This window comes from Crinia signifera, chromosome 2, assembly GCF_055691185.1.
Source record: "Crinia signifera chromosome 2, ASM5569118v1, whole genome shotgun sequence".
Taxonomy (NCBI): Eukaryota; Metazoa; Chordata; class Amphibia; order Anura; family Myobatrachidae; genus Crinia; species Crinia signifera.
Genome location: NC_139218.1, coordinates 333,334,908 through 333,361,491, shown reverse-complemented (window position 1 = coordinate 333,361,491; position 26,584 = coordinate 333,334,908). Strand labels below are relative to the sequence as shown.

General features: G+C 42.6%; 1 protein-coding gene across 3 annotated transcripts; it reads left to right on the top strand.

Annotated features, from left to right (window-relative positions):
- The first annotated feature begins 7,425 nt into the window (after positions 1–7,425).
- On the top strand, positions 7,426–26,052 carry LOC146057783 (chymotrypsin-like elastase family member 1). 3 transcript variants are annotated; one of them, XM_083169457.1, is made up of 9 exons: positions 7,426–7,711; positions 13,719–13,902; positions 17,570–17,667; positions 20,584–20,684; positions 22,259–22,384; positions 23,196–23,332; positions 23,839–23,984; positions 24,578–24,727; positions 25,942–26,052. In XM_083169457.1, the coding sequence occupies exons 2-9, from the start codon at positions 13,863–13,865 to the stop codon at positions 25,948–25,950; spliced, it is 807 nt and encodes a 268-aa protein (XP_083025583.1). In that variant the 5' UTR covers positions 7,426–7,711; positions 13,719–13,862; the 3' UTR covers positions 25,951–26,052. The 3 variants fall into 3 exon arrangements, with proteins under 3 accessions (XP_083025583.1, XP_083025582.1, XP_083025581.1); XM_083169456.1 differs by lacking the exon at positions 25,942–26,052 and having other exon boundaries at positions 13,800–13,902; positions 24,578–24,745; XM_083169455.1 differs by lacking the exon at positions 25,942–26,052 and having other exon boundaries at positions 24,578–24,745.
- Positions 26,053–26,584: the final 532 nt, after the last annotated feature.

Below are 26,584 nucleotides of genomic sequence, written 5' to 3'. Positions count from 1 at the left end.
TTCGCTTTAAGTGCTCGCACACAGTGGCTGCACATACACACAATGGACTATGCGCATGCGCAGTTGCAAAACATCGCTCCCCTACGTGAACATGCAGGAGAGTGATTGAATCAGAATAAGAGCCATAGTCCAGTCCAGTGATAGTTCTGTAGAGACCAGTCCACTGATAGTGCTGTATAGTCCAGTCCAGTAATAGTGCTATATAGTCCAGTCCAGTGATACTGCTGTATAGTCCAGTCCAGTGATACTTCTGTATAGTCCAGACCAGTCATACTGCTGTATAGTCTAGTCCAGTGATTGTACTGTAGCATAAGTTAAATCCAGTGGTACTGTCATCAACGTCCAGTGGCACTGCCGTTAAAGTCCATTGGTTCTGCTGCATAAGTCCAGTAATACTGCTGTTAAAGTCCAGTGATAATGCTGCATAAGACCAGTGAAAATTCTGTATAAGCCCAGTTCAATTATACTGATGCATAAATCCAGTCCAGTGGCACTGACAGTAAAGTCCATTGGTACTACTGCATACTGTAAGTACAGTAATACTGCCGTTAAAGTCCCTTGGTACTGCTGCATAAGTCCACTCCAGTGGTACTGCTGAGAAAGTCCATTGGTACTGACTATAAAGTCCAGTGATACGCCTGCAGTTCCACTCCAGTGATAGTGTAATATATAAGTCCAGTGGTACTGACATTAAAGTCCAGTCCAGTGATACTGGTGCATAATTCCATTCCAGAAAGATAATGGAGAACCAAAATTTGAAGGATAAAATAGTGAAAATTTTAACCATTTAAGGAGAAACATAAGCTTGCCAATATGCCATATATATAGTGACAAGGAATGGCTTAGGCCCTGGCCCATGTTCATGACTAGTGGTTCAGCTTCACATGATGTTCTAAGCTCTCCTCCTCTCCCCACTAGAAAATTTAAGAGAGTTAAGCTGTCATCAAAAACACAGCAAACAACTGTGCCTTCTAAAACATGGTATCACAAATCCCCAAAGAGCCCAAGGGTGTTGGTGGTTGCGATGCCTGACCTTCCCATAACTGTGCGGGAAGAGGTGGCTCCTTCTACCATTTGCACGCCCTCTGCATATGCTGGAAGGATCACCCACAGTCACTGTTGAAGTACACCAGGAGGAGGATATTAATATAGCTGGTGCTGAGGAGGAAGTTGACGAGGAGAATGCTGCTGATGGTAATGTGATTTGCTTAAATGTCAGGGGATGCAGTTAATTTGCCGGCGGTCGGGATCCCGGCGGTCAGAATCCTGACACTGGAATCCCGACCGCCGAAATCCCGAAACTTTCTCCCTCCGTGGGTGTCCACGACACCCATATAGGGAGAATAAAATAGCGTGCCGAGAGTAGCGAGGCACCGGGCCCGCTGCGTGGCGAGCGCAGCGAGCCCGCAAGGGGGGGCGATCCATGTCCCCCCCTTGTCGGGATTTCGGCGGTCGGGATTCCAGTGTCGGGATTCCGACCGCCGGGATCCCGACCGCCGGCAAATCGTATCGGATCCAATGTCGGTACCCGGCGAGAAAGTTGTTGTCCATGGGACGCAAATACTGTTGTCATGCCTGGACAGAAGACCAAAAAATCCACCTCTTTGGTCTGGAATTATTTTTATCTACTGTACATCCGGGCAACAATTGTCTTGCCATAAGTAGCTTATGTAAAGTTGCAATAAGCAGGGGTAAAGACATTGGCCACCTAGGGATATCCTCCCTTATGCATCACCTGAAGCTCATTCAGAAGTCATTGTTTAGTTCAGGAACTGTGGATATGAACGTCAGCAGTCCAGGGACACCTAAATCCCTTGGTCCTGTTGTATCCAAGCACTTAAAAAAACCACCAGCAAGTCACTCTCCATCAATTTCCTCTTCGATCCAGATCGGAAGTAGTCCTGCAGGCCATGTCACCAGCATGGCTGACTCCACTTCTATCTGGTATTCCTCCAGAAGATCCTGCAGTGGTACACCTACTACTTCTGCTGCTGGAAGTCATTTATCATCCCAGAGGGGAAGTCAGAACACCACTACTTCTTACACTAAGCAATTGACCGTCCAACAGTCTTTTGCGATGAGGACAAAGAACGACAGCAGACATCAAAGTGGATAACAGGCCTTGACAGCTATATATGTGTTAAACGTGCATCCGGTGTCCGCTATTGGTGGCGAAGGATTTAGAGAATTGATGGAGGTAGTGTGTCCTCAGTACAAAATCCCATTTAGATTCCACTTCACTAGGTAGGCGATACTCAGAATGTACAGAGACATCCAAAAAAGTGTAATCGTGTCTTGAAAAATGCGGTTGTACCCACTGTCCACTTAATCACGGACATGTGGACAAGTGGTACAGGACAAAATAAGGACTATATGACTGACAGCCCACTGGGTGGATGCATCACCTTGCGCAGCAACAGCAGCATCACCGAAACACCAGCTCCTTCCAAGGCAGGCTACGCTGTGTATCACTGGTTTCAGTAAGAGGCACAATGCTGACTACCTCTTAGAGAAACTGAGGGAAATCATCTTGCAGTGGCTTACCTCACTAGACTCTCCTGGAGATTTGTGGTAATGGACAACGGCAGTAACATTGTGCGGGCATTACATATGGGAAATTTCCAACATGTGCCATGTTTTGCCCATAAAATAAATTTGGTGGTGCAGCATTTCCTTAAAAGTGACAGGAGCGTGCAAGAGATGCTTGCAGCAAACCCTCCTGAACCTGCCCTGCCATCACCTCAAACAAGGGGTTGTGAAGTACTGAAACTCCACCCTCTATATGCTGCAGATGATGGAGGAACAGAAAAAAGCAATTCAAGCATACACAGCCACCTACGACATAGGCAAAAGAGTAGGGATGCACCTAGCCCAAGCGCAGTGGAGTCTGAATTCCATGTTGTGTAAGGTTCATAAGCCATTTGAACTTGCCTCACGTGAAGTCAGTTCCAACACTGCCAGTTTGAGATAGGTAATTCCACTGATCAGGCTGTTGCAGAAGCAGCTGGAGAAAGTGAAGGAGGAGCTAAAGCATTGCGATTCCGCAAAGCATGTAGGTCTTGTGGACAAAGCCTTTCATACGCTTTGCAAGGATATGAGGGTGGTCAGTCTATTAACATCAGAGGAATACATTTGGGCCACCGTGCTCGATCTTCGGTTTAAAGCATATGTTGTGTCTCTGCTTTCGGTGGACACAGCGGTGCGAAGACCTAAAGAAATTGTCAGGAGAATGTCATCTGCAGCGGACCTTGACAAGGCAACAGTTCCTCCTTCGTTTTCTCCCACACCTGTGACTGCAAGGAAACAGCTCAGATTTCCTACCATACCCGCTGGCGGTGAACACACAGTAATGTCTCAGGCGCTAGAGTGGGTGGTGCTCCTTATATTTTATATGTGACAAATCCCAAAAAGCTAAATAAAATGTAAAACAATCCAGATGGCAATTAGTAATACATAAAACAGGTATTTAAATAATAATAATATTTAATGAACCTAAAATAAATTTAAATACAGAAAAAACTTCCCGGGGGTTGAATAAAGTGACAGTCAGCATATATTATAATATCATATATAAAAAACATGGTTTAAAAATAGGCACTTTCACTTTAAGAATTATGGGGACCAGTGAGCGAATAGTGTCCAGATGGATATAGGTACCGCTATATAATAATTTGTTCAGAAAATAGCACACAATTTCAAAGAAGTCTCTCCACTACGAGGAAAGCGAAAGCGCATCCAAATGTGATTAATCAGTTAATCCCAGGTAAAAGAGGAATAGGCTCCAGGGCTATATCTGTGTAAATAGCTTGCCTGTTTAGGAGTACTATATATGGCAATAGGTAGATAAAGATATATGTGGTGCAGCAGGTGAGATGGATGCCTTTCTGCACCTCTATAAAAGCATGGTTGTCTACCATCCCGCAACATACCTCCCAACATGACCCATTCCAGGAGGGACAAGATGCTCTGTTTCTGGACATCCATGCCAGTAGCAGTTGCAGAGTTGCAGGGTTGCAGCACAGTCCAAAATTCAGATAGGGGAGATGCACTAACTGCCACCCTAAACAGAACAGTCCGTACTCACTGCCAGGTGTAGCTCCCCTATTTAAATTTGCGACAGTGGTGCAGTCCTACCTGTGCAACTGCAGCTGGCAAGGATGTCCAGGAGCAGAGCATTTTGTACCTCCTGGAATGGGTCATGTTGGGAGGTATGCGCAATGGCCTGGAGGGTCCCGTAAATGGGGCCCCTCTCCCGGGCCCCGGAAAGAGGGGCAACCCTCCTGGAATGCCGCCCCGCTCCCGCAACTCCCCCCCCCCCCACTCGGCAGGGGGGTCCGCGGATCAAATGACACCAATTGCACCATGTTCGTCTACCGCAGTGCAATGCCTTTTAACCAGCATTGTCCATCGGAGCATGGCTAAAACATCACGATCGCTCTGGCCATGCCCCCAGAAAAGTAGTCACTCATGTGGCTCCGCCCCCGTCCCATCCCTTTTCACTCCCAGCAGCCCCCCTCTCCCGTAAAGGGCAGCCAGAATGTAGGTAAGTATGTATAAAGGCTTTTAATATAGCCCTTATTCTGATCGCTTCGCTCCCCAATGCGAATGAGGGTTTCGCGTCTGCGTCTATGGATGTGCAGACACTGGGTACGAATGGTCAGGGAGAACTGCAAGGTAGCCCTCCCATTCACACCCACCAGTGTGGGTGGGGGGGCATGTGGCAGCTGATGTCAGCTGCCTGCCCGGTTCCTGTACAGAAGTCACACAAAAGAAAGGCACCTGAGAGTGACTTTGTTTCGCGTGTATGCTCCATTTCAAAATACTCTCCTTTTCTATTCTCGATTACATTTCTCCCATTATTTTACTTTGATGGAGATCACATCAATCAGCCTCCCCTATAATACACATAGCTAGTGGTTATTAACAAATATTATAGTTATTGAGAAACCAGCTACAATTAGATCTATTTTACATGAATATATAAGAAACTTTGCGCACCTTTTTATTGAAGTGTTAATTTGTACTGAAAAGGAGTACTGTATGTGATGTGCAAATTATTATTATAATGGAAATATAATGCTCCAAGATTCTCCCAGACTGCGCAACAGAATGTCTTATATTCATATCATCAGTGGTCGAAGTGGGGCGGTATACGGGGGTATGCCATACCGCCACTTTAATCTGAAGATAAAAAAAAAAGTTTTTTTTCCCCCTCAGGATGCTCTCTGATCACTCAGCAGCGCATATTGTGCTTTTGTAATACCCCTGTACAACGGGGCAGTCTGGCAGGGGACGTTGATGGACAGGGGGGTGTCCGAAGGTGCGCACTATATTCACTCTTTACTTTTCCATACCCCCACTTCAAAATTTCCATAAGGCCCATACACACTTGAAGATTTTCATTTCAAAAGACTTTGCCAAAATCTTTGATAAATATATCTTTCCCCAAAGTAGTTTGTACACACTGAACTATTTTCCCCAAAGAGCAAGAGATTTTCAGGAAGCGAAAGACTTTGCTGAAAATCTTTCATATAAAAGGCTATTTACATAATGGGCGGGGTTTAGATTCCAAGCATGGGAGCAGGGGACATTTTATTCAGTTAATTAATGCTGTCCATATTTAATTGTTATAACCTTATAACTATACATGCAATATGCTGGCGCAGGCTAGCAAAGTATACATTACCGCCACCACTGCCCACCAATGTTTATATATTTATATACCCACTGCCACCAATGTGGGCAATGGGCCAATAAACATTGGTGGGCAGTGTTGGCGGTAACATATATGTTGCTGACGCATGCTAGCAATGTATACATTACCGCCACCACTGCCCACCAATGTTTATATATTTATATACCCACTGCCAGCAATGTATATTTATTTAAATACTCACTGACCACCAATGTATTTATTTAAATGTATATTATATATCTACAGTATATTGCTGGCGCAGGCTGCCAATATTAACCCCTTGAATGGTATGCCCGGAAATTTATCGGGCTCAGCTGCGCTGCCGCAGCGGGCTGTCCCTGAAAATTTCCGGGCATACCACAAATATGAAATAGGTGCACGCCAGTGGTGTCCAGGTGCACACCACTGGCGCAGCACCTCTAGAGCCCCCCCCCGCTCATTTCCCCAACCCTCCCATCACCTGTGCTCCGGCGATCGCACGCTGGAGCTCTTCTAACCCCGCTCCCCTTGCCGCCTGCCGCCATACTTTTAGTAGCAGTGACGTTGGCGGCAGGCTCGGGGATGTTCGGGGGGACTCGGGAGTGCTCAGGAACCCGAGGCCTCCCGAGCCGCGGCGAACATCCCCCAGCCTGCCACCGACGTCACTGCTGAATGTGACAGGCCGGCGGCTAAGGCAGCGTGGACAGTGGCGGCAGGGAAGCGCCGGAGCAGAGGTGAGGGACAGGGGCTTCCAACTGTGGTGGGTTTTGCTGGGGCAGGACAAACCTGCCCTGACAGGTTTGTCCTGCCCCAGCAAAACCTACCACTCAAGGGGTTAATAAACATTGTTGGACAGTGTCAGCGATAACAGTGTTGCCAGCAGCATACAGTATATAATCGCCATTTAAATAAATAAATAAATTGGTGGCAGTATGCATATAAAAATATAAACATTGGTGGCAGTGGGCATGGGCATATACTGTACTGCACATATAGAAGCATTGGTAGCAGTGGCATATACTGTATATATGTACAGTATATGCCCACTGCCACCAATGTTTTTATTGGTGACAGTTGGCATATAATTCACATATATAAGAATTGGTGGCAGTGGGCATATACTGTATATTTAAACACATTGGTGGCAGTGGGCATCTAAATGTATATATAAACATTGGTGGCAGTCACAGTGGATATATTCTGCACATAAACATTGGTGGCAGTGGCATATACTGTATATATATGTACAGTGGCGTAACTATATAAGTTGCGCCCCCCCGCCAAAAAATTTTCGGCGCCCCCATACCTAACAGAGCCGCATCTGCAGCTCCAGTCTCCCTCAGCTCCGCTGCTCCAGTCTCTGCTGCTGCGCTGCTGCCCGGCCGCATCTGTGGTCACTGTGACTGTCCCGTCACTCGATCCCGGCGCCGGCTCCTGCTGATAATGAAAAGTGACTCTTAGAAAATGGCTGCCAAAACTGTCTGCAATACGGGGGCAGCCATTTTCTAAGTGTCACTTTTCATTATCAGCAGGAGCCAGCGCCGGGAGCGAGTGACGGGACAGTGACCGAAGATGCGGCCGGGCAGCAGCGCAGCGGGTAACTATAGCACCGCAGCCCCCCCGGCGCCCATAGTTACTCTGCGCCTCCCCGCCACGGCGGGGGCTGCGGTAGCTTAGTTACGCCAGTGTATATGTACAGTATATGCCCACTGCCACCAATGTTTATATATGTAAACATTGGTGGCAGTGGGCATATGCTGTACATAGATATATACACATTGGTGGCAGTGGGCATCTAAAGTATACAGTATATAAACATTGGTGGCAGTGGTACTCACTGCTGTGCTGCAGAACTTTTCCTCCTCCCTGCTCCGTGTAGTTAAAAAAAAAGCAGGGGGAGGGAGCGGGGAGGGAGCACACAGACTGTCTCTGCTGCTGCACGGAGACCTCTGCTTCTGCTGCTGCGGCTAGATCCGGGGGCGGGGAGAGGACAGAAGCCGGGCTGAAAGTCTATCATCTTTCAGCCCGGAGGCAGAGGTAAGCATACACACAAAGCGATGATGGCTCAGATACCAGCCATCATCGCTAGACATGCTGGTCAAACCAGCCGACGTGGGATCTTTTCAGCGATGATGCGGGAGCGCGCATCATCGCTGATCTTCAGTCTGTGGCCCATACACACTGAAAGATTTTCAGCTGAAAATCGTTAAGTGTGTATGGGCCTATACCCCCACTTCAAAATTTCCACTTCGACCACTGCATATCATACCATTATTTAGCCTTTCCAAGTAGTTTGTTGTTAATGTGCTAATTGCTCTACATTACAATAATAATAAAACATCAATTAATACAGTATTAGCTTTGTTTATAGAGAATTTAATAATGCACTATAAAAAAGCTTGACAGCAAGTGTTCCTTAATTTATTACAGATAATAATTTCATAATTTGACAACTATAGTAGGAAAAAATTATCTTACCTTACCTTATCTATAACTCTAATAATAACCACTAAGACAGCAATATCTAATTTATCAAGGTTTCCAGGATATAATGGAAATATAGTACAGTTCATTGACAAGGTTAAATATCCTGGGGGAGGCTGTTAATACTTTTCCCTAGCAGATGTTTCAGGCTGGCTACTACTTACACGGGCTAAGTTCACTATAACAAAATGTATTGTTAAACACATTCAAACTTCCCGTAACCAATCTCTAGAGACCTGTTTTGCCACTGTAACACATGGGTCTGGAAACTTATATCCAATGACACATGTATTGAGAATTGAGATTATAACCGTTGGGCTAAAATCCAGATAATAGCCCATTTTTTTCAGCTGAACAACGCCTATATTTGGATACTCCTCATTCATTATCTGTGCACTGGTCATTTATTAACCACAAAACAGCTGTTATAAAAATGGAAAATCTACTCCAACTGAAGATTATTAAACCTCATTTGGCTTCGATTTCAGACAAACTAAATAGATTTGTGGAAAAATTATGGTTTTTAAATTCAAAACACAGAATGGGTGCACCAGTGTGCACACTTTTGTGGAGCTGAAAAGAAACAAAATTTGATTTATAAATTTTTAGATTTACTCAAACACGGTAAACTGTTCTCCACTGTCTGGAAGATGCCTTCTAAACTTGACATGTACCTAGCTTTACAGAGGAATTGTTCATAGCAACCAACCAACTTCTACCTATCATTTTATTAAACATACATGACGAAGGCTAGCTAGAAGCTGATTGGCCACTATGGAAAACTTCTCCACTTGATCACTTCACTCTTAAGATTGTTTGACAATGAGGGCTTCAGAGGGTACATATAAAGTGGCCTATCTTCCGGTGTAGAAAGGGGGTGTGGTATAACACACCGACAGTCGGGATTCCGACAGTCATTACTCCGATGTCGGAATCCCGAATGTGCAGAGGGGGGGAGCACAATGAAGCCCCTTGAAGGTTCGCTGAGCTCGCCACGCTGCAGGCACGGTGGCGAGCTGCGCTCACCACCTATTTTATTCTCCCTCTATGGGGCTCGTGGACCACCACGATGGAGCAGTCGGTATTCCGACGACGGAGTAATGACTGTCGGAATCCCGACTGTCGGTGAGACGTCCGGTACCCGTAGAAAGGCACACTTGCACTTTCCATACTGGAAATGTGATTTCAAATGTAAAAAAAAATTAAAACCACTCAGAAGTAAAGATGACCAGTTTGTTCTTTTTGAAAACTGAACACATCCGAACTTTGGGAATCTAAGTAAAACCGGTTAGAATCCTTTTTGGGGACCCAAATGGGATCCCCAATAGGAACTTCCCGTGAATTTGTTGATTAAAATTAAAAAATATAAAGTTTTTGGATTGCATGTAAGTCCCTTCGTTGTGATTTCAAGTGCCATTTCACACAGCAGAGTAGATAAAAAAGGAGTGGTGCGCTATCAACAGCAGCTGACACTGGGCTGTCAAACCCAAATCAATACAAAAGAACATCAAAGAGATGTGTCAGCGCTGGCTGTTCCAATAATGTAGATTGGACAGTTCTCAATATAAAGCATTTAATAATACATACTAATATACATATATCACAATAATAAAATTGAACTATAAAATGAAAAATAAAAAAAAATTGAGCAATAAGGGTGTGATATCACAGAGATGTATGTTGTATAGTTGGAATCACCATATTAGGTGGTTTTAGTTGAGGTGATATAAATGGGTATACAGTATTACCATCTGTTGTAGTCTTCTGGTGGAAATGTCCAGAAGCGGTGACAAACAATTGTCCTGAGTTGCCCAATATTTTCAAGAGCTCAAGTCTCCCTATTTGATGTGTTTTTCCTCCTTTATGGGCTGGATGAATTAGGAATATTGCAGATATCCCAAATGCAGAGGTCCAGATCAATCAGGAAATTTAGACGTCAGTGGGAAAAGGGACAGGTCACACTGGATGGATGCAGGAACAGTAGTAATTGGCTCAGCGCGTTTCCCCGGATATTGTGTGTCCGGCTTCCTCAGGAGCAAGCGTGGAATGAGAACCCAAGGCTCAGTATGTATAGCAGTGACTTAATCGCTCAATTGATACACCTGCGCATAGGTGCACATGTCAAACAAAATTAAATGCTTTATAAAATATGAGAACCGTCTTCTAATTTATTTATTCAGATTATCTATTAGTCTAGGAGGCAGTATAGACTACTAGTGCATGGTTTTTAAAAACACAAATATATACAAATTGTTTATAGAGTGAATTAACCTTTATATTGAGGGTCACATGACCGGGAAGTTAGTGAAATGGAGGTTGCATAGATAGAGTACAATATTTCTATAGTAGGTATAGTAGTCCCAATGCGGTTTGAGACATCCGGGAGACCCCCCACCTGCCGCCGATTGCCGGTATAGGCAGTGAGGGCAGCGGGATCCCCTTGAACGTCCCGGGCCGCATCTGCCGCGTCGCTAGGTTACGGATAGGTACGCGTCACTGGCGTCAACCTCACAACGTAGAGGACGCTCTATGGCGCCTGGCTCCCAGAGAGGCGTCCACTAACCATAGTAACAGGACATAACCTCGGTGGTCTCCAGGCAACCAACAAGGCGTCCCATGTGACGTCTAAGACGCCACTCAGCAGATGATCCCCGAATGGGGATAAGAGGGACAATGTACATATTGAATATTTGATCATACAACTATGTGCTTATCAGAGGTGTTCATAAAAGTGATAATAATTTATTAGGTTGCAGAAAACATTATATAGCGAACAATGAATTTACTTTAATATAAATAGAAATTAATATTGTGTTGTAATTTATCTTGTCTCTCTATTGAATGTCAAAAATACAATAATACTATAGGTGATTTGCATGTTGGATTAGATTACAAAAAGGGACAAGAACAAAAAGTGGAATAATATGATAATAAAATAATATAATAATATAATATAATAAGAAAGATCAAAAAAATTATTATAACACTGTGTTTAGTTCGATTCAAACCATCAGGGTGGAGAGAGTTAAATTTCAAGGTCCAATATACCTCCCTTTTACACAGCAAGTTGTATCTATCACCCCCTCGTGGGGTATGTGAGATCTGTTCTAAAACTGTTATTACTAGACATGCAGGGTCAGATTGATGTTTCCGTTTATAATGCCTTGAACGCTGTGTTTCATGAAACCTTTTTGAATGTTTCTTCTATGTTCCATAAAACGGGTAGGTAATGGTCTTGTTGTTCTCCTAATGTAAGGGAAATTACAACTGCACCTCAGTAGATAGATTAAATAAAAAGAATCTCAATTAATAAAATATTTAAACTAATGACTGGAAGTTAATGTAATTGATGTTAATTATACTACTGGAACTAAAACAGGTCCAAGTTACATGACTAGCTTGATTAGCTAATTTTTAACATTTTTATATAAACCCAGATCCAAAATAAAACCCAAAACACTTCATGGTGGCTTTGCAAAACCAAAGCATGATGATGATTTAGAACCAAAACATAGGTTTCTGCACACGGGATATGGTCATATTATCTACAGCAACTAGGTCGACAAGCATCAGGTCGACACCACTAGGTCGACAAGGGGTCAAGGTTGACATGGGTCTAGGTCCACATGGCTTTAGGTCGACAGGTCATTAGGTCGCTACAAGCATTAGGTTGACGTGGGCAAGTTCGACAGTCAATAGGTAGACATGTTTTTTTTACTGTTTTTTTTGTGCCGACATGCGGTATTTCATGCCCTACCATCCACTAGGGCGAGGTGGGAGAATAAAATAGTGTGCCGAGCGCAGCGAGCCACCAAGCACGAAGCATGGCGAGCGTAGCAACCATGTGAGGGGAAGCGGTGCTACGCTTTGGTGTCCATGTCGACACAACATGTGCTGACAGGCGGTATTTCATGCCCTACCATCTATTAGGGCGTGGTGGGAGAATAAACTAGTGTGCCGAAGCATGGTAGACTGCTGTAGACAATATGAGGGGACGCGGTGCACTGTAACCTGTGTCCATGTCGACTGTGTCCACATTCGGGTAAAAAAACCTGTGAAAACCCCCATGTCGACCTTTTGACTGTTGACCTTGCTCATGTCGTCCTAATGCTTGTGTCAACCTAAACCCATGTCGACCTAGACCCATTTTGGCCTTGATCCATGACGACCTAGACCCATGTCGACCTAGTGGTGTCGACCTAGTTGCTGTAGACAATATGATCCACACCCCTGCATCTCTACTCATAATTGGCTTATACTGTAGGTAAGCAATCAAATGTAATTACTGACACCAATCTAGTAACATGTTGCTAAAATTAGTATTTATACATATGAGAGGCAGTCAGAAGACTGACGACAGCGTAAGGTAAAAATACTTACCGGGATTTTGGTTGTCGGGATTTTTTACCCATACCAAACATATACTGTAAATTATAGGAAAAAAAAAAAATCTTAAGATACAGTCATAAAATATAGAAAACATTCCTTTTATTGCCCCTTAATTTAGCTCTAAAATAATTGTGATGAAGTAATTCAACAAAGAATATGGACAATTCACACATAAATGTGAAATAATCATTGCACTTTTCTAACTTGTGACATTGAACTTATGATATTTTTTAAAAGTATGACAAGATGTTGAATTTAACGTTAACAGCAATGCTGATTCCAATACGAGTCCCCTTTATTGAAAGGAGTCTCTCCAGTTACAGTGTGTAGACCAGGCATGTCCAACCTTGGCCCCCCCAGCTGTTCCCTACACATCCCAGCATGCCTTGCAATAGTTTTAGCAATAATCTCACAACTCAAAACGGCTCAAACACCACGTCAGAAGTAGGTGCTCAGGGATGCAGTTATAATCCCGGCGGTCGGAATCCCGGCGTTCAAAATTCCGAAACCAGATTCCAGACCGCCGAAATACCGACCTCCGAAATCCTGACCGCCGAAACCCCAACAGTTTCTCCCTCTGTGGGTGTCCACGACACCCATAGAGGGAGAATAAATTAGTGTGCCGAGCATAGCGAGGCACCGGGCCCGCTGCGCGGCGAGCGCAGCAAGCCTGCAATGGGCGGCGATCCACGTCCCCTCCTTGTCAGGATTTCGGCAGTCAGGATTTTGAACACGAGATTACGACCGCCGGGATTTCGTATCAAACCCGACGCTCATGAACTGCACTCTAGAAAGCAGACAATATAAAAGCTCCTCTACTGATGCGTTTCTATGCCCACTGAAACTTTTATCAAGGGAATTGGGGCCTGGACCATGTAAGGTGATTGTGACAAATAGTCTCCCTTGAAAATTGTGGGAAACTCATGTGGTGACACAACATGCATGACGGTATTCCAGAACTTTGTACTAAGCAAATACTGTAGTTAGGAAAATAAACTAGGTTCATTGTACTATACATTTTTTTTTTACAATTATTTAGGAGATGGAGGACCATTTTACCCATAGACATATGGGACTGGAAAAACGTTACGCAAACCTTGAGTTTACTTCCTTTAATTTTTTTTGCGTAACAACAAATATATAAATTTATATATATATATTTGACCTTCAGGGAAGCTTGGAAACTCATTTGCCACCTGTTTTACCTGCAACACCTGGAGATATTCTCACTATACGTTGATGCCTTTTTCAGTGGTATAAAAGGGGAGACACCGCTGTTAGGTCTTTACAGAACATTCCCCAGAATCATCTCACAATGCTCAGGCTTCTTGTATTGGCTGCTCTTGTCCTCTGTGGTAAGTTTTATATAAACACTTGAATACTCGACTTATTTCCTGGAAATGTGTTGGGGTTTTTTTTTCTATCACTTTCATACTACTACTGAAAGAATTAGCGATAACTAATATTCTTAGAAAAGCACATGAGGAGAGAGGTCCCTGCTCGTTAGAGCTTACATTCTAAAGGGAACCTAGGTTGTATAGTGGCGGCCAAATTCTGAGAGACCCCTTCTCCCTTCCCTCAAGTCCTCTGTTTTCCCTGCTTTTATCTCCTTAAAAAAACACACTTTATCATGTATTCTAATGCAATGACTTGATAATTACACAGTTTAGTCCAACTACAGACAGGTGAAAATGTGAATTCTATCATACATTGTAAAGAATAAGATGCATTTGGTAGGAAATGGAGGTAGCTGCTCTTTTAGATCAATAAGTTCAAGGAAAAAAATACCAAATTTTTTGTTTACAAAATAATTTATATTTAGATTCTTTACCTTATTACATCTAAATAGAACCATTTGTATAATGTTTCAAAAATATATTTAAAGTCACAGTTAGACTATTGGTTCATTTAAATGCATGAAGAGTAAGCATCTAATTATGCCCACAAAATGATGCAGCGACACTCCCTTCCATATCAGCCCCTATGCACATCATTACATCTACATGTATATTGTCTAGGCTTTAGGAGTTAACAGTTATGAAAAATAAACATTTTAAAGGCAAAAAGTAGACCATTATCACATTAGGTAAGCAAGTGAGAGCAATGAATTACTCCATGTTCTCCTGAGAAAGAATCACATCTAACCACTGATTCAAACTGTCCTTAGAAAAATTCCAAATGGTGGCAGTAGGGCAGAGGTGGTTTGCCAATCTTATTTTTAAAAGATGCCAGTAAATGTACTGGGCTGCAGGACATTGTGTGCCCACCATCTCTGGTAACCATGGGTAGTGTCAGGATTGAGATAATCCTTCTCCCCACCTCATATTTTCCTCCCCTCTTGTCCCTCATATCCCTCTTTGCCCTTCTCCCAACTCACAACATCTCCAATATATGTAGGGTAAGTCCAGCAGAACCCCAACATTCAGCAATTTAGGAGTACACTAATGAAATTACCTCTTGGCCTCCCAACCTAAAAATGTTGAAAATCTACTTTAAAACCCACTTTCCCGTAAAAAAAAAAAACACGTTACACTTAGCCCCCACAGCAGATATGTCTTCCTCATATGGCTGCTCCTAGGCCTAGTGCAGGACTAGTCTTGGAGTTCTCCGCGCTGCTTATCTGACTGAGCATGTTAATGAGAACAATTTATGCACCCCCAGACTGATCAGAACAGAGGGGGGGTCAGAGCCTCCCACATGTAAATGTCCTTACACCCCACATTTCTAATTACACCAGTTTTTAAAAATGTTGATCTGTGATCTCCAGACCTTTGTTTTCCAATTTATAAAAAAAAAACATTGTGGATTTTAAATTTTTTTAACTGCATAGTTGTATTTGTTAAAATAAACTAGAGATATTAGTATATAAATTCCAAGCTATTTATTATTGAAAAAAAGGGGGGTTGTCACAAGGGTGACTGCAAGGGAACATACATAAGGTTTTTTGGGGCACACTTTAACAAGATTAGTTGAGATAATATGGTTTAATGATATTAGGTAAAAATTTTGATTTTTATTAGATATGCGCTAAAAGGAGAAAAAGGTGAACTGATCACTTGTTTAGATTGACAAATGAATAGATTGGTCACCTGACGGTGAGAGTCCTGAACAATATTACTAAAGCTGGCGTAATGAGAGGGTAAGTATACGTGCCACCTGTCGGTCAAAGTCACAACTGACGATAAAGAATACAATTTAAATGTATATTTCATATACATTTAAATTGTATTCTTTATCGTCAGTTGTGACTTTGACCGACAGGTGGCACGTATACTTACCCTCTCATTACGCCGGCTTTAGTAATATTGTTCAGGACTCTCACCGTCAGGTGACCAATCTATTCATTTGTCAATCTAAACAAGTGATCAGTTCACCTTTTTCTCCTTTTAGCGCATATCTAATAAAAATCAAAATTTTAACCTAATATCATTAAACCATATTATCTCAACTAATCTTGTTAAAGTGTGCCCCAAAAAACCTTATGTATGTTCCCTTGCAGTCACCCTTGTGACAACCCCCCTTTTTTTCAGTGTTATTACTGAACATCTTTTGGGAGCACCACCAACCGGACACTGCAAATCATTTAGTTGCCGCAGTAAAAATGTTGGTCACTCATATGTACAGCTGATACTCTGTAGATTATACTGTCATTATAGCCAGTGCCTCCCCCCCCCCCCCCCTTCAAGCTATTTATTATATAAACTGAACTAAAGACAGTGGCATCACTGGCATGTTACACCAGTGCTATTTTTCAGCTCATTAAATATGACATAATCAGAAACCATTTCCCTGAACCTGTCCTGGTCCAAAGTGTACAGTACTTTCCATAAAATACGTTATATTTTAAAGTTCCTTTTGAGCGCCTATTTTCTAAACAATCCTATAAGTATGTATATATATATATATATATATAAATATATATATAAATATATATATATATATATATATATATATATATATGGTGAATGGGCTGGTCAGCACTCAAGAGGCTGTGCAAATATTTGACAATGATTCAAAGGTTGTGGACTACAACTGAATAACTGTCAATTATTTGCACAGCCTCTTGAGTGCATCCAGCCCATACACCTTATGTTTTCCCCCGCGGGCAGGCTGGCACCAGGAGCAGTTGAATTTAGTTTTATAGAGTGTCGGACCCAACAAATTTGATATATATATATATATATATATATATATATATATATAGTGTCAGGGGAGGTTGTCCGGCACTCGTCGCACTCAGTGAAGAATTGCCCGGGTGCCTTCCTAGGTAGAGGATTTCTACCGCATACAAGGAAACAAACGTAGGCGTCACTCCGGGACTGGTGATGAAAACAATTTTACTGTGTGGCGGTCAACGCCGTTTCGGGTTTCCCCGTCGTCAGGACCAAAATCACAAAACTCGTTTTGTGATTTTGGTCCTGACGACGGGGAAACCCGAAACGGCGTTGACCGCCACACAGTAAAATTGTTTTCATCACCAGTCCCGGAGTGACGCCTACGTTTGTTTCCTTATATATATATATATATATATATATATATATATATATATATATATATATATATATATAATATTTTTAAATTATTCCAGCCCCAGACCTGAAGCTGTTTTTCAACAAAAATCGTACTGGGTAACACTAAAATGAGGGCAGCCCAGCATGTTCGGGAACCCTCAAAGTGACGTTAATGTAGGTTGATGAGGTCACACCCCTTTCTGCAAGGCTCCATCTCACTTCATGCAAGTAGCAAGGGGCATCACATAGATCAATGGCACCCCTGACCAAAGTATAGACTGTATTAGCACCAGCCATAGAGTTCAAATGCACCGTACCATGAGGGGAAAGTAGAGTTACCAAATGAGCATGACTGTTCAAATACGTTATCTGTATTATGACAAAATAAAATATTTTTCTATACAACACTCTCAAATAGTGTTTTAAGAGAGCAAGTAGAAATGAGTGAAACAAATTAAAGGCATGTTTTAAATAAGTAATAATGTTCAATATCTGTTTTCTCTGCCTAAAGGATATTGTCACGAGGATAATATCCAATTTTTGGAAGAAAACCAAAATGGACGTGTGGTAGGAGGAAGTAATGCAGCAAAGAACGCCTGGCCATGGCAGGTGAGTAAGACTTTAGTACACACATGGGGGTTTATTCACTAAGATGGGAGTTCTACTGAAGATGGGATGTTGTCCATAGCAACCAATCAGAATCTGTATTTCTAGAAGATAATAGATATAATCAGTTTGGTTGCCTGTAGCAACATCCCATCTTAAACAGAACTCCCATCTTAGTAAAAAAAAAAAAAAAAAAAACATAGATTTTACATATGACTTATAGCTGTGGATCTTATACATAGAAAATATGCAGAATACTAAATGGATTATAAAGATTATAAGTAACAGTTAATGTTTAAATGTATCTTTACTTGCAGTTATTTATGCTTGCAGTTATTTAAATGTGTTTTTTTTCCTTGTGGACCCGGGTCAGCATCGGTGTAAAAGTTTACACAGGATTTCTACCAAGGTCCTGACCAGGGTAGAACACGGGCAGGACCTGGGTAGAGGGCAGTGTAAACGGGTACGCCGGGTCATGCGACCCGGCTCCCGTTTACATCAATGGTGGATGCCCAATCTCCAGACCGCAGCATCTGCAGGTTGGATGGGGGGGCACACTTAGCCTCCGCTGATGTCTGCTGTACTCTGCAGACAGCAGCGGAGGCAGGGAGGAGATTAATGGATGCCTGTGTGCGGCATCCATTCACCTCATGGACAGGGGCTGGGGGGGGGGGGTGCACGGTGGTGCTTACCTTGGTGCTGGGCTTGCCCCCAGTGCAGCGTTCCATGGCTCGGAGCGGCAATCGGCAGTCCCGGCACTTGGAGATTATGTCATCTCCAAGCATCAGCTCAGGAACCACCTCCGCCGGGGGGGGGGGGCATGCAGGAGAAATTTGCCAGGGTATCCGCCGGTGTAAAAGTTAACAAACGCAGGATTACACCCGGGTTGCAGCTGGTTCCAAAAACCTAGATGCGACCCAGCGTTTTGGTGAAAAAGAGGTATAAGTAACATATCCACAATGGTGCATACCAATGGGACCATGCTGCTTTATTGGCATAATGGTTGTGAGGTTTAAGAAAGAAATAAGTGCAATCAGACTCCTGCCATATAGCTGCAAATGAATGAATCTTTTTCAAGTGGAGAATGTAATCTGCAATCAGCCAATTATTATCATCAGTGTGTATTCCACCAAACTGCTCCGATTACAGCAGGACAGTCCCACTATTTTGACAATGTCCCAATTGCATGCCACAGCCTTCCGCTGGTGGGGGTGGGTGAGCCAGTGATCACTGTCTCTCTGCTCTGCAAAGCAACCAATAATCGCTAAATAGATGCTGTACTCAAGACATCTAACAATGAAAGGAGGGAAGCTGGGGGCTGCCCAGCTGATCAAGGTGCGATCTGTACAACCCCAAAATGAAGATGGTGGGGGTCGTGGCACTTTGTCATACCCCTGCTGCATAATACTCTGCTCCCTCCATCCAAGGCCTAAACCCCTTCCAACCACAGCCTTGCCTCCAGGTCCAGGTTTAGCACATTCAAAAGTTGGGAGGTATGTGTGTGTGTGTGTGTGTGTGTGTATCATGAGCCAGAAACCCGCAAGAGATATAATAAAAGCACACTCAATTTTCCCCCAGCACCCTGAATGATACCAGCAACAAGATATAAATCCTATATGGCAACAGAATTCAGAGATCATGGTTACATATATTTGCACAAATTTATGTGTAAGCCCCCACACTGTCGTCAAGGCTTCTCTGTGTAATGGGGGGTCCCTAGCACTATATCTAGGTGCAGGGTGCACACACCAAATACCAGCATAAGCCAGAAAGTCCAGGGCAGCACACCAGTGAAAAAATGATAGCGTCAATAAATATTGGTGTTAGAAAGTGCAACAAAAATAATGAAGTGTAATAAAAAAAATTAAAGAAATAGTGTTAGTGAAGGAATTAGTCATGCTACAGTAAGTGTTAATGAATGTAATGGGGTGCCACACTAGGGCCATCCAGCCCAACCAATCCATGGGCACCGCACCCCACATAAGCCTGCTGATAGACACAGCATATCGGGTCTAAGTTACCTTTATAATTAGGTTTACCACCTTTTCTGGACACATACTAATTACACAGGTTTTGTGGCTGTTTAAAACCAGGCAAAACGGATTCTTGAAGTCAGCTAGCCACAGAACCTGTGTAATTAATATGTGTTCGGAATTAAAGGGATGAGGTGGTAACCCTACTTCTAATCAATATATTAGTGTATTCATCATAAATATTTGTTTGCTTCTTCCTTCTGCCATTACAAATCACTAAACATGGTGGCAAGGCCTGTAAGTCAGTGACAGAGCTTGTGAGTGGTAGGCCTTGGTGCAAAGATATAATGTGAGCCCACTCCTCCACTCCAACCCAAGTTCACAATATGCCACATAGCAGTGGGTGGCAGCCGTAATACACCTGCTGCACCAATGGTAGTTCCGCCTCTGCTCTGCAAGCGAACAAAGTGTAAACAACAACAGCTTCCATCCAATTCTACAGTACATGGACCCCTGTGTGTCCCTGAATGAATATTTGAGTTGGCAAGAAAATGTGCGTTTTGCAGCAACTTTATGTACGCTATTGAGATCAATTACGTAAATTTCATTATACATTGAATTGCAGTAACTGTAACTTGGAACAAGCATACTATAGTCTTGTGATCTGCTTAAAGTTTCATATCACTGAACCATGTAACACAAAGATCATAGAACACACCTAGAATGTATGTCTCAAGAATACATTTTAAAATACTGTAGAACAACTTCGTCAAAAGGTTTCTGGGAAAAATGGACATTATGATTTACATATTAGCACAACTTCAATGCATATGTTTTATTTCAGACTATTATTATGCTTTGCGGAATCAGATATTAACTATTAAGTATACCCAAGATTTTACTATACAGTGTCATATAGCAATGCTCTGTTATTGTGTTCCACCAGGTATCTCTCCAGTATCTCTCTGGCAGCAGCTGGTACCACACCTGTGGTGCTTCCCTGATCCGTGCTAACCGTGTCCTGACTGCTGCTCACTGCGTGGACAGGTAACGGGCTGCTTTGCTTATTAGAAACATAGAATTTGACGGCAGATAAGAACCACTTGGCCCATCTAGTCTTCCCCTTTTTTAAACATGTTACCTCATACCATATTTGATCCTTATTTTTTTGTAAGGATATCAATATGCCTATCCCAAGCATGTTTAAATTGTTCTACTGTATTTGCCTCTACCACCTCTGATGGGAGGCTATTCTACTTATCCACTACTCTTTCTGGGCGGGATGTACTAAAGGGAAAATGCGGTAAAACGGGGGTTTTACCGCATTTTCCTATTTACCATCACCCGTCCGCCCTGTTTTCACTTGGCAGGGTATCGCCACCCAGATGGTGGCGATACCCTATAGAAGCTTATGGGCTTCTATCGCCGCCCTACGTCCGCCGTCCGCTCGCCTCCCCCCCCCCCCTCCCGTCCTCCTGATCTCCTCGTCCCCCAGCAGGTGTCACAGCCAGGAGGACATCCGGCTGCAGGGTGGAGGAGGAGACGCAGGGGGACACTGGCAGCCGCTGGGATGTGACGGAGACCCCCGCAGACCACATCAAAGGTATCGCGGGGGTCTCTGTCACAACAACCCGATGCTAGCCGCATATGTTAGTACATATGCAGCAGCATCGCGGCGGCATCCCGCCCTCTGTGAAGTAATTCTTCCTCAAATTTCCCTTGAATCTTCCTCCCTCTAGTTTCAGTGCATGTCTTCGTGTTCTGTTGCTCCTCTTCCTGTGAAGAATGTCTCCCACCTGTACCTTGTTAAAACCCTTGATATATTTGAAAGTTTCTATCATGTCCCCCCCTTTAAAATCTTTTAGTCTTTCCTGGTACTTTTTTGATGTAGGCCATGCACCATTTTAGTTGCCCTTCTTAGTAGTCCCTTAAAAGAGCACTAGTTTACAATGTATAGAAAAGCTTAACCTAGTTGTTAATATTTTCTAGCTAATGGTACTTACTAATAAGGTGTTATAGACTCACTACTGGACATTGGGCCGACCATCGAATGATGTGGAAGGTGGAAGGAGTTAGATACGTCTCTATCTAACCAGACAGTGATTTACAGCTAAACATACAGGCTTTGTACAAATATAGTTTGTGGCAGTTTATAACTGCAGTATCAACCTGCGGCCATCTGTGGACAACACCACTTTTCTCTTGTGAAGTGGTTTCACATATATCTTTCTATGAGAGTATAGTTTGTAATGCTATGGATCCCTATAAATGGATCTGCACTGTTATGCTAGTTAAATAGATGCTTGAGGCCCGCCCCTATCGACCCACCCTATACTGAAGGCATTATTATCACTGGTTCCTTTAACTGTTGAAGATATTTGGGTTCATACTTTAGAAAATAACAGACCATGTACAAGATGTTCTAAGCTTATAAAGTGATACAATGGAGAGTGATTAACAACCAGCCAATCAGCTACTACCTGACATTTTTCAAACACAGCCTGTAGGAGCTGATTGGCTGGCGGTTTATCACTCTCCATTTTATCACTTTTCAAGCTTAGTACATCCGGCCCTATATGCACAGAAAATACCATGTTCCTTCTTCTCATCCTCTGTAACAGAGTAGTCTCCTTCCGTGTGGCTCTGGGAGATCACAGCCTGAGTGCCAATGACGGCACTGAACAGTACATTTCCGTGTCCTCCATCAGGAAGCATGCCAGCTGGAATACCAATAATGTTGCTGCAGGGTAAGAAACTATAATAGGAAAAGATTATCATAGTTACTGTAACTAAGATGTTGCATTCATGTAAAAGATAATAGAACATCGGCACTAGGCAAAATATACAAAATAATCATTGGCAGATGCTTGCACAGTTTCACTGACTACATGGGTTTATGAAGCTTTGCTGTCTGCTAGGTTACTGCCTTGCAATGTGCTTTCAAAATAGAACTAGTCAATGCCCCAAAACAGGTCACTACATCGCAGAGAAGGGTGACTGTGCTGTTTTCTTCAAGGACAGTTTTTATTTTTAATATTAATTTATTTTAAAATATATATACACGTGTATATACACGCTTCGGTATTGCAACCCAATAGCACTTCAGCTGTGGTCCTAAAACAATGCATTGCCTGACAATAACATCCTACATCAAGAGGAACGTTATTGTGCATGGTGAAAATACATCCATACAGCCGATGTAGATAGTTAATTGCCCTAAATGGTTTGGCTTCAATGGCTGATTTTGTGCCATCAATGAAAGTGAACCAAAGGTTTTCCATCATTGAGGGCAGAAAAGGTGGCATTTATTTTAGTGTTTAGCCTTCCCCCCTTCAAGATGGGCGACCACTCACCATGTTCCATCTACCACGGAGAACCAGTGTCTGCACTGTGAGTGTGTGTGTGCGTGTGTGTGATGGCCATCAATATGATGTAAACCATCAATGGTAGACCGTTTGATGGCCATCCCCATCCAGTGATTGATCATAGTCATCTAAGTGCTTGAGATTATAAATGTTTCATTATTGAAAATGTCCCTATATTTGTCTTTTTTTGCAGCAATGATATTGCCATCCTCTGGCTGGCCTCCAGCGCCACTCTGAATAATGCTGTGAAGGTGGCTACCCTGCCCGCTAGTGGTGTTACCCTGGCAAACAACTACAACTGCGTTGTTACAGGATGGGGATTGCTCTCCAGTAAGTGTACTATGCACATTATTCTCTGTACAATGGTTGAATTGAAGGCAGAAGAGCAATATAATGTTTTTTAGGAAAGGATATGCCTGGGTTTTGTATTGTTAAAGATCTAGAACATTGTCAGAAACATAAGAACAATAAAAGAGCAGAGAACAATATAAAGAATGATGAAAAACGGCACTATAAGGGGGTAAATCTACTAAGATGGGAGTTAATTTGAAGATGGGATGTTTCCCATAGAAACATTCTACTTCTAATTTATTTAGCATTTTCTAGAAGATAATATATCGGATCTAAGAGGCAACATCCCATCTTCAATAGATTTCCCATATTAGTAAATTTACCCATATGAATGAATACAAATTAGATAAAAAAGAAACATAGGGAATAATTCAGCAGTTTCATCTCTGTCTCTATAGAGCACACAATATTGCTTAATGTTAAAAAATGAATACCACTATATTGTTTTTATTATTTTCATGACATTAACTTATCTTTCTCTGCAGGTAATGGATCTCTAGCCACCATCCTCCAGCAGGCCAATCTGCCCGTTGTTGCCCACTCAACCTGCTCTACTAGTGCCTGGTGGGGCGCAACTGTCAAGACTACCATGATCTGTGCTGGCGGTGATGGAGTCAGATCTTCCTGCAATGTAACTTCAATCTACTTATATTCTCATAGACCTAGAAATATATAAATATCACACAGTTAAACTTAAATCTGGTAGAGAATATCCCATTACTATAATGCCCTTATACTTATACATTACATAGGATGCATAATTGGTAAGATAATTATTTACTACCAGTTATTTATATAGCGCACACATATTCTGCAGCGCTTTACAGAGAATATTTGAACATTCACAACAGTCTCTGCCCCAGTGGAGCTTACAATCTATATTCCCTACCACATGAACACGCACACACACAGACATTCTAGGGTTAATTTTGTTGGGAGCCAATTTACCTACCAGTATATTTTAGGAATGTGGGAGGAAACCGGAGTACCCGGAGTAAACCCACACAAGTACAGGGAATATACAAACTCGGCTCAGTTAGGGCCATGGTGGGAATAGAACCCATAACCTCAGTGCTGTGAGGAAGTAAAGCTAACCATTACACCATCCAAGATAAGAAGGATTAGTTCATGTTCTATACTATCTGTCAAGAAGCAGTGAAGCAGTGTAATTACAGTACTGTTGTATTATTGTGTAATAATTATCTTTGTCTGTGTTTACTTCAGGGTGATTCTGGTGGACCCCTCAACTGCTCTGTCGGAGGTGTGTACCAGGTCCATGGTATTGTCAGCTTTGGATCCTCTCTTGGATGCAACTACTTCCAGAAACCATCAGTGTTTACCAGAGTCTCTGCTTTCACTTCCTGGATCAACAGCGTGAGTGACCTATCATGAATGTTCTACATAACTGTGCTTTACTTCTTACGTCATAATAGAAATATGACCGGCTGTTATTGCACAACCTGTATATAATAGCTGGGAACTGTGGCGTAATTGGAACATGAATGATAGAGAAGTACGTGATATAGGATATCACAGGTGATCAACAATATCGGTATTACCCAGGGTTGCCGACCCTCCCGGAATTCTCGGGAGTCTCCCAAAAATCGGGTCCTCCTCCCGGCCCCCCGGAAGGGTGGGCAACCCTCCCAGAATCTGGGGGACCCCCTCCCCCCCCGATCGGGTAAGGAAAGTCTCCTCTCCGGGCTTCTCCCGGAGAGGAGCATTTAAAAGTCGGCAACCCTGGTATTACCAACAGTAGAATACAGTGGGAGATGTATCAAATCTTACAGAAAGATAAAGTGGAGGAGTTGCCCAAAGAAACCAGTCAGTTTCTAAAGCTGAGTACACACTATCCAACTTTCAGGGCAATCGGTTGATAATTGGATAGTATATGCATGCAGGAGCATTCGTGCCAGATGTATAAAGCTTGAGAAGTGATAAAATGGAGAGTGATAAATAACCAGCCAATCAGCAACTAACTGCCATGTCACAGGCTGGGTTTGAAAAATGACAGGTAGGAGCTGATTGGTTGGAGGTTTATTACTCTACATTTTATCACTTTTCAAGGTTTAGTACATCTCGCCCTTAGAAAGCTTTAGCCAATAAATGCTCAAAATGCTTCTGATTGGGTAGAACGAAATAGTATATGTGCTGCAGGGACCAGGCGAGGTACCGGTATTGGCTGGCAAACGACAAATAAAGGTGGGCCACTGTTATGAGATAGTAGAATTAGACTTGCCTGCAAAGTCTATTTCTACTTGCAGTAGCAACACTGCCGGGCCATGCATCGTATCGACATCGGATACAACTAAACACGCGATTGTGCATAGCTTGCTATCGATTTTGACTACATAGCCAAAATCAATGCCAAAATCACACAGTGTGTACGCACCTTTAGTCATTACTCTTTTTTTATTGCTTACTAAAAGCTACGAAAATGAAGTGATATCTAAAATTCAGCTTTTGGGGTGTTTGTGTCTACACTACTGTTATACAAGTGACCATGATATATCTGCTACCTGTTAAGAGTCCAATATTGTACATACTGTAGGAATGTGATCTAAAAATATATTTTCTTCTTTTTTCAGAACGTCTAAATGTATCACACCTTTCTCCCTGGAGAGAATTCTGGAAACAACAATAATACATAACATATATATTTTTCTGAATAAGAATAATAATTTGCTAATAAATAATTTATCCACAGCAAACATGTGTCAATCCTTTGATCCGTATGTGAAACGCAGCATTATAGCAATGGAATCGCACTCATTAACAGTACTAGGCATATTTAGTGATCCTGTAAGATTGTTGTCTAATTCATTTTAAGGGATGTACACACAGTGCGGTTGCCTTGCTATTCGATCCCAATTCAATCGGGAACGAATCAGGATTGAATCGCACTGCAAGGCAAATGCATTTGATTTGGACTTTATAGTACAGATCTCTACTATAGAGTCTGGCCTGCGCAGTCTATTTTTCTATTAGATTTCAAATGCCACTGGGCCACGCATCGGGGCAATTATCAGTAAACTGTGCATGCGCAATAGCTGCTTAGCGCATTCGTGACTGAGGCTAGTAAACAAAGATGGCTACTTTTTCCCTTCACTAGCCATTCAGAAGATGATTGACAAGAAGTAGGCCTCTAGGGGCGGTAACTGGCTGTTTAGTGGGAGTGTCATGTGAGTGCGTGAGAATAAAATGCAGGCATGCCCAAGCGTTTCCCAGATG

What these genes read in the sequence shown, in the direction of transcription:
- LOC146057783 (XM_083169456.1), top strand. Translation starts at nt 13,863, where the DNA reads ATGCTCAGGCTTCTTGTATTGGCTGCTCTTGTCCTCTGTG. An exon ending in ACCAATAATGTTGCTGCAGG is followed by an intron (nt 22,385 to 23,195) that starts GTAAGAAACTAT and finishes CTTTTTTTGCAG; the next exon opens with CAATGATATTGCCATCCTCT. An exon ending in AGGATGGGGATTGCTCTCCA is followed by an intron (nt 23,333 to 23,838) that starts GTAAGTGTACTA and finishes CTTTCTCTGCAG; the next exon opens with GTAATGGATCTCTAGCCACC.